Raw genomic sequence first — 8419 nt, forward strand, 5'->3', positions numbered from 1 at the left:
CTCTCTCTCTCTCTCTCTCTCTCTCTCTCTCTCTCTCTCTCTCTCTCCTCTCAAGTCTTTGGTCCTTTACATGATAGGTTAGTTAGAATCTTTGTCAGTAGATGGTGAATCCCACATTGGACGTTCCCATGTCAGCAAAATGACAGGTCCTTGATGTATTGGTAGAGCAACCTGAAACCATGCATTGCTTAGAGTTTAGGTGTGCCATTAATCACCAGCGTACATTTGAACCTTCCTCCCTGCCTCCTCTTCCCAACCCTCCTGTAGTATATCTGGATTCTCCATGACAAAGAATAATATGAAAAAAAAATGTCAGGACTGTAGAGTCAAGAAGCTTTATTCCATATCCTATCTTTGATTTTGGGTCACTGGGAGACCCTAGGCAAGGTTCTTAACTTCTGGACCTCAATTTCCTTATCTGTAAGATGAGTATGACAATTCTCTCACAGAATCATTAGAAAGGGGGGAAAAAACCCCAAGCTGCTAGTTAGTAGTAGTGATTAGAGCACTGGACTTGGAATCAGGAAAACCTGAGTTCATATCATGCCTTAGACACACATGAGCTATGTGACTATGGGCAAGTCACTGAACTTTTGTTTGCCTCAAGTTTCCTCAGCTATAAAATGGGGGCAATAGTACCATCTCCTATCCGGAGTGGTTGTGAGGATCAAACCAGATAATATTCATAAAACTTTGCAAACCTCAAAATACTATCTCAATGCTAGCTGCAAATTGTTCTGCAAACCCTCAAAATGCTTATTGTTAATATTTCTGCTACACCCTACTTCCTTCCACATTGGGCTCATTCATTTTATAACCTTACAGATGATCTGTAAGAAGGGAACAAAGATGGAGACGGAGGCAGATGTGGATAGGACCCCGGTTTTTATTGGGCATATAGTCCGGGTAAGGTGCTGTCCAGGCTGCAGTGGTGCTGCCCACACCCTAGAGTGAGCTCAGGAGAGGGGGAATACCGTGGGTTCAAAACACTAGATAAAAGGCAGAACGATCCTCTGCTCTGTGCTTCTGACAAGTGTTTCCTCCTTTCTCTTCTCTTTCTTTAGATGACCCAGCTCATGAAGGCTGCCAAGAGCGGGACCAAGGATGGGCTGGAAAAGACCAGGATGGCAGTCATGCGCAAAGTATCCTTCCTGCACAGGAAAGAAGTCCTAGGTGAGACATCCTTTAAAGCCCGGCCCCAGGGCCTCCTCTTCCAGGAAGATCCTTTCTTCTCCTCTGATCTTCTCAGGCACCTTTGTTTCCCAACTTCTCATTTAATAAGATTAAATATGGTTCAAATTCCTGCTTGCCACCTAGGTGACCTTGGACAAGTCACAGGCTTTCCAGGTCTCAGTTTCCTCATCTGAGGAGTCATATTAGATGGCCCTTGTGGTTCCTTCTAGCTCTGGATCCATGTGCTAAGCATTGCGCTGACTTGGATGCTGGGGATACAAAGATAAAAACTAAACAACGCCTGCCCTCAAGGAACTTCTATTTTATCCAGTGAAACATTGTATATACAAAAAAATCAAAACAAAATATACAAAAGCAAATGCCAGGAGAGACTTTTCCCCCTGGGGGATGCAACTACAACTCTGGTGATCAGAGTAGCCTCCATGTAGGATGTGGTTCTCCAGCTGAATCTTGAAGAGAGCTAAGAATTCAAAGAGATGGAGGGGATGTGGAATAGACCACAGGGATGGGGGATGGACTGTGTTTGTTGGGGGGGACTATAGACAGCCCAATTAGGAGCAGCAGGAGTACCAACAGGACTGCTCTATCCAATGCTCCTGCATTTACTCGTTTGTTTTTGTTAAATCCATCTTCTTAGAATCGATACTGAGACCTTATAACTATGGAAAAATGTTCCAAATTAATTAATAAAATAAAGATCTTAAAATTAAAAAAAAAAAAAGAAAAGAAAAAACAAACAAACAAAAAAAGAATTGATACTGAGTATTGGTTCCAAGGCAGAAGAACCATAAGGACTAGGCAATGGGGGTTAAGTGACTTGCCCAGAGTCACATAGCTAATAAATATTGGAGTCCAGATTTGAACTCCTGACTCCAGGACTAAGATCTTTCCTAGTTGCCTCACTTAGGGTAGCCCTGTGTCTAAGCTGTTCTGAGTGAGTGGAGATCTTTCCTTTTTCCAGAACCTAAAGATCTGAGATTTAGGACTAGAAGGAACTATAGAGGCTATTTTTAGTTCAATTCCCTCATTTTGTGGGTGAGAACACTCAGGCTCAGATCAGTTAAATGATTTGCCCCAGGGAGTATGAGGCAGAGACAGGATTTGAACCCAGGTCCTCTGACTCCAAGGAGCTCTCTCCCTGCCCCTCTTCCCTCCTCCCACTCTCCCCCAATGGTGCCAGATCTGCTATTCTGCCGCCTCCCTTGTGCCCTGCCCCTTGGCCAAGGTTGTGGCCAATGTCCCTCTGACTCAGCCAGTGCCCTCCCTTGTCCCTTGGCCCCGTGGGGATGGCTGTCCCCTCCCCTTGTTTTTGTCTGTGGCTTCAGAATGTTGTTAGAAACCAGCTTCTGCCTTTGGCCAGAGCCCAGCAGTGGGGGCAGGAGGGGATGGGAGCCTTGCCCAGAGGGAGGGAAGAGGCGGCTCTTCAGAAAGGGTCTGGGTGATACACACCCATGGGCTTTTTCAGCTGAGGACTCAGTTTCATCATCTCAGCTTCCTGATTTCCCTGCTTTCCAAACAAGCTCTGTTCTTTCTTCCTCAAGAAAACCCAAGTTCCTTTCCCTTTGCAGAGTACATTGGAAGGAACCCTCGGTTTGGAATCACAGATCCTGAATTTGAATCCGGAACTGTGCCGCTTTCTAGTCATATGACCTTGGGCAAGTCCCTTCAGGCCTCAGTTTCCTCCTTTGTAAATGAGTGGGTTGGATTAGATACATTTTAATGTCCCATCAAACTGTCTTTTTTCCTACTTCAACATCAAACACTTAATCCCTCCTCCCAGAAAACCACAGAGCAACTCCTGAGGAACTTTCTCCTTTTTTTTTTTTAAGGGGGCTATGAACAATGTTTTAATTGTTATTAATATGAGCACTAATTAATTAAAAAAATTAAGTTTATGTTACTTTAATTATTTTTCTTTCCTCCCCATCATCATCATCACTTAAATTTCTAGAGTGCCTTAAGGCTTATTTACAAAGCCTTTTTGGACAACATCTCTGTAAGTCCAGAGGCTAAGTGGGATTACCTGCATATTTTCAGCCAGGCCTCTGGTGGTTTTAATTCAAGACTAGATCAAAATGAGAGACACAGGGAGGTCATCTGCTCTTTCACTAATGGAGGCTTAATTAACAATAACATAGAATGGGTATTTGTGGAGACTAGAGCTGAATGTAGCCTCCCAGAGTCCCATCCCATTGTAAGCTCCTTAAGGGCAGGGTCTGTCATTTTCTTCTCGTTGTAGCTCTAGACAAGTGATTCCGAAAGTGGGCGCCACCGCCCCCTGGTGGGTGCTGCAGGGGGACAGTAATGGCCATAGGTGCATTTATCTTTCCTATTAAAATTAAAAAAAATTAATTTCCAGGGGGCTAAGTAATATTTTTTCTGGAAAGAGGGCAGTAGGCCAAAAAAGTTTGGGAACCACTGCTCTAGACTCTAGAGCTTAGCACTTGTGCCTGTCACATTTTCATTATTGAGTCAGTTTTCAGTCTTGACTGACTCTTCTTCCATGAGCCCATTTGGGGTTTTCTTGGTATAGATACTAGAGTGGTTTGCCATTTTCTTCTTTGGCCCATTTTACGGATGAGGAAACTGAGGCAAACAGGGAGAAGTGACTTGCTCAGGGTCACATAGCTAGAAAGTGTCTGAGGTCAGATTTGAACTCAGAAAGATAAGCCTTCCTGACTCTCTATCCACTGTGCCACCCAGCTGCCCTGCTTGACTCAATATATATTGATTGATTGAATTAGAATTGGCCCTGGTTTGTTAGCTGTTTGTCATGCCTCAGGGATCTCAGGCTCCTCACCTAATGAAATTTGGCCCCTAGGCAGCCGGGAAGTTGTATCAATGATGGCACTTTGGTTATCGTTTTGTTACAGGATCCTTTAATAGATGTTGTTCCTATCACAATCCACTTACCAGAGAAACTGAGGCTCAGAGAGTGAGGGGCTTTAAGATTTCTAAAATGAGATAATTCAGTTTCTGGAATGGTTTTAAGGATTACCTGGGACTTTGTCTACAAGCCTTGTGTGAAGTTGCTGGGACAAATATCAGAATTGTTATTTAGCAGAAGGAAAAAGTGGCTTGCTCCGGGCACAGTGTAAGAGTTGGATCTCTTGGCAATGGACCCAGGTCTTGATTTAACCTCTTCTCCCCTTCAATGACTTTCCCATAAACTGCTTTTTCTCTTCTTTGGTTCAGTCATTGGCATGTGTGACAGAAAGAGGTTATATAGGGCAAGAGTTGAGGAGTAATCCACAACCTACCAACTTTCTTAGAGCTGGAAGGTTGGCAGATAAAGCCTGCTTCCCTTTATTTTATCCCCATCTTTGCATCTTGGTCCACAATGAGACCAGGGCATCAGCTCTTCTTTTTTTTTTCTTTTTTAAAACCCTTACCTTCCGTCTTGGAGTCAATACTGTGTATTGGCTCCAAGGCAGAAGAGTGGTAAGGGTAGGCAATGGGGGTCAAGTGACTTGCCCAGGGTCACATGGCTGGGAAGTGTCTGAGGTCAGATTTGAACCTAGGACCTCCTGTCTCTAGGTCTGGCTCTCAATCCACTGAGCTACCCAGCTGCCCCCTCAGCTCTTCTTGAGATATACTGATCCTTAGTGGCTAGGATGTGGAAACCCAAGATTTGCCATTTCTTCTGAGCACCATTGAGGTTTCTTCTTCCAGTAATCAGTGGCTCTCAGTGAGCTTGGGAGGTCAACCCAGCAAGGGAGCGATGGCAAAAATCAAAGCCAGTAGCAGGCTATTCCTGTAGATATCCTCCTCCCCACCCCCATGCTAGGAGTCCTCACCCCCTCCTCCTCCTTCTTTTCCTCCTCCTCTTCCTTCTCCTCCTTCTTCTCCTCCTCCTTCTCCTTCTTTCCCTTTTCCTCCTCCTCCTTTTTTCCCTCCTCCTTCTCCTCCTCCTTCCTTCTTTTCCTCCTCCTCCTCTTCCTCCATCTTCTCTCAGGCTCCCCCCACCCCCAGGGAGTTCATCCAAAGCCTTTGGTAAAATGACCCTCCCTCCAGAGGCGTTATTAATAGCCCCAGCTCAACTCACCAGCCGAGAATGGAAACTCGAGGTGGTGGAGGGGGGAAGAGGAAGCCACAGGGCAGACGACTCCGGTGGGCCCGGGGCAATGCCGGGGGCACGATGTGGGTGAAGCAGCAGGAGAGCCTCTACCAGTCTCACACTGTCATCCGATGCCCCTCCTCCTCTTCCTCCTCGGTCTCCTTTTCAGGTAAGGGACATCCCTTCCTCTTCTAGCTTGTCTGGCTTTGTGTACTGGCCTCTCTGCCCCCTGGCATCTGGATGGCCCCTACTTCCTGCCTGCCCACAGCCAGCTCTTGTTTTCAGAAGCAATCTTACAATGTGATTTTCTTCCCTCTCCTTTTGTGCGGGCACTGAGCTTGGGAAGGCCCGAAGCAGGGGTCCGAGGCCCATCGCCAGGCTCTCCTCTCCCTTTCTGTGGACCACAGCCCACTCCTCTTCTTGACCCTACCCTGGGGCCCTGTCTCAGATCATCAGGACTCTTTGGGGCCCTTTGCTTTTCTCCTTTGAAAGAAAACAAGCCTGCCCACAGTTCTTCACAACAAGCATTTTCTTTTCCCGGTTTGGCACTCAGAAGAAAACTATTTTTAGTTCTAGGGCAGTGGGGACAAAGAGGGTCAGGCTGGGCTACTCAGAGCTGATGCTGGGGAGACAGAGGTGGGCCCAGGGAAAATGGCTGATGGAATCTTGCCACCTCCGAAGTCAGCTGTGGTTTGGGGGTATCGATTGATTCTGCCCATTTCCTCCTCCCCAAACAACCCTGCCACTCACCCCATCTTCTGGTCTGGACTGGATGGAGGTCCCTCATTTCTTTCTATGGCATCTCCCTCCCTCCCATACATGGAGGACCCGCTGGGTTTGGAGTCTGAGGTCCTGTGTTAGTTATTACCTGTATGACCTTGGATGAATCACTTCCCTCCCTGCTCTTGAGTTTCTTTCTCTGTAAAATGAAAGGATTGGATTGGATGATTGGATGGTCTTTAAGGATCCTTCCAGCTTTAAGTACATTGATCCAATTAGGTTTAGGGATGACCAAACCTCAGGATATAATCCAGAGGGGGAAATCCACTTAATCTTTGCTCCTGGATTTTTTTTTTTCCCCCTGGAGGGAGTGCTCTAGACTTGTGATTTTATCAGGCCGGGAACTCCTGGGAGCTCCACGGTTTCAGATCAGCAATTGATTTGCAAATCAGAGTTGCCTAGATCTCTGAAATCCTTAGTGACTTGCCCACAGTCATCTAACCAATAAGCATTAAAAAGAAGAGACTTTATTGATATCTTTTGGTTTTATATCACCTAAATGTCCTTTCTAGCCCTTCCTTTCCACCTCCTAGAGAATGATTTCATATAGCAAAGAATTAAAAAAGAAAGAAAAAAAAAATCAGCAAAATTAATCAATACACTGAAAAAAAAGCTGACCAAGTATGTTTCCCATCTGTCGGCTCCCCACTTCTTCGAAGAAAGTATATTCTTTTTGAAACTCTCACCTTCTGTCTTAGAATTGATATTGAATATTGATTCCAAGGGAGAAGAATGATAAGGGCGAGGCATTTGGGTAAGTGACTTGCCCAAGGTCACACAGCTAGGAAGCAGAGGCCAGATTTGAACCAAGGACCTTCTGTTCTCCAGGCCTCCACCTAGCTACCCCCCACAACATATGCTTCTTTAAGCATAAGCAGACCATTGTGTGAGGTCCTAAGAGGCAGAGACCTCCCTCCATGTAGATGCCTCAACATCTTCTATCCTAGTTGCTTGGAGGGGGAGAAATATCAGTAAGCCAAGTTCTTAGGATCATAGATACAAAGGGACTTAGAATGCATCTGGTTCTTTCTCCTCATTTTTACAGATGAGGAAACTGAGTCCACAGTGAAGAGGAGAAATATAAGGGAAATGATTTACTGAAGGTCACACTGGGAGTTAGATAATGGCAAGGCTGGGATTCAAACCTGTGTTCTCTAACTCCAAGTTCAGAGGCTTTTTCCCATCTCACAGTGCTTATTAAGTTAAGGCTCCTTGAAGAGGGCTCCCGATTTTGGTCAGCAGACTTGCCCAAGTTGTGCCCTTAACATTCTAACATTATTCCTCACCTTTGATATCTCAAAGAAGTTTTGACTCTTTCCAGAAAACAAATATTCATCATAAATTTTATTGATCAGTCAATCAATTTTTTTTTATTAAGTTCCTAGTATATGTTAGGCACTGTGCTAAGTACTGGGGATATAAAAGGAAGTAAAAGACAGACCTTGCCCTCAAAGAGCTCTCAGTCTCATTTTAATGCTCAGCTTTGACAGCCATCATGGCAGTCTAGAACTGCGGTGGGGAAAGGTTGGAACAGCTCCAGAGCCTTGTGGGATCCTTTAGGAATATTTGAGTTCTGGTCCTATTGCCAGCGAGGGGAGAGGGTCGAGCCATCCTTGAGTCCTGTAAAGATGAAAATTAATATTCAATAACTAAATATTATGTTTTATAATGTTTTTATTAATAATAAACTAACATTAAAAAACTAGAGTGAAAAGATGCTAAACTAACTTCAGCGGCGCTCATGAAGAAGAGAGGAAGAGGGAGGAGCTACAGAACTTCTGAAACAATGATGTGACCCCGCAAATGTGGAGGCGCAGGAGAGATTAAAGGGGATTTTGGGAAATACTAAGGGACTTCTGGGAGGATGAAGTCCAAGGTTCAAAATCTCCTTATACAGTCCCCAGGTCTGGAGATTCAGTTTCTGGTTTGTTTTTCCAGGTGACTCGGAGGAAGAGGACATGGGGTTCCTAGAAGTCACCGTGTCGGACATCAAGCACCCAGCTCCCGAACTGGGCCCCATGCCCGATGGCCTTACCCCTCAACAGGTCTGTGGGGAGTGCGTGGATGCATGTTTATCTGGGCTAGTGTCGGCAGAGAAGGTTCTCTCTCCTTATTTGTTAGGTTCCCTCTTTGGAGATGTCTCAACATCTTCTGTCCCAGTGGCTTGGCTGGAGGGAAACATCAGTTAACCAAGTTCTTAGGATCATAGATCCGGAGGGGAAAGGAACCCAGAACTGGTCCTGCCAAGGCTTCTTGCCTTGAGGAGGGAAATGGAGACCAAGGGCTATTCATGACAGCTGGGAGTAGGGGTGGCAGAGGAATGGAACCATTTCGGAGTCCAACAGAGGTTGTAGGAATAGACTCTGCAAATGTGGACACCCTCCAGAG

At 45.5% G+C, this 8419-nt stretch overlaps 1 protein-coding gene across 1 annotated transcript; it reads left to right on the forward strand.

Annotated features, from left to right (window-relative positions):
- Window positions 1-885: 885 nt before the first annotated feature.
- On the forward strand, window positions 886-8399 carry LOC123254968 (rho guanine nucleotide exchange factor 10-like protein). Its single transcript, XM_044683850.1, has 2 exons — window positions 886-1173; window positions 7970-8399. The coding sequence occupies exons 1-2, from the start codon at window positions 1065-1067 to the stop codon at window positions 8218-8220; spliced, it is 360 nt and encodes a 119-aa protein (XP_044539785.1). The 5' UTR covers window positions 886-1064; the 3' UTR covers window positions 8221-8399.
- Window positions 8400-8419: the final 20 nt, after the last annotated feature.

The sequence above is a fragment of the Gracilinanus agilis genome, unplaced genomic scaffold (genome assembly GCF_016433145.1).
Source record: "Gracilinanus agilis isolate LMUSP501 unplaced genomic scaffold, AgileGrace unplaced_scaffold36542, whole genome shotgun sequence".
Classification (NCBI taxonomy): Eukaryota; Metazoa; Chordata; class Mammalia; order Didelphimorphia; family Didelphidae; genus Gracilinanus; species Gracilinanus agilis.

Coding starts and splice junctions, on each gene's coding strand:
- LOC123254968 (XM_044683850.1), top strand. CDS start 1,065: ATGACCCAGCTCATGAAGGCTGCCAAGAGCGGGACCAAGGATGGGCTG. Junction 1,174..7,969: donor GCACAGGAAAGAAGTCCTAG/GTGAGACATCCT, acceptor TTGTTTTTCCAG/GTGACTCGGAGGAAGAGGAC.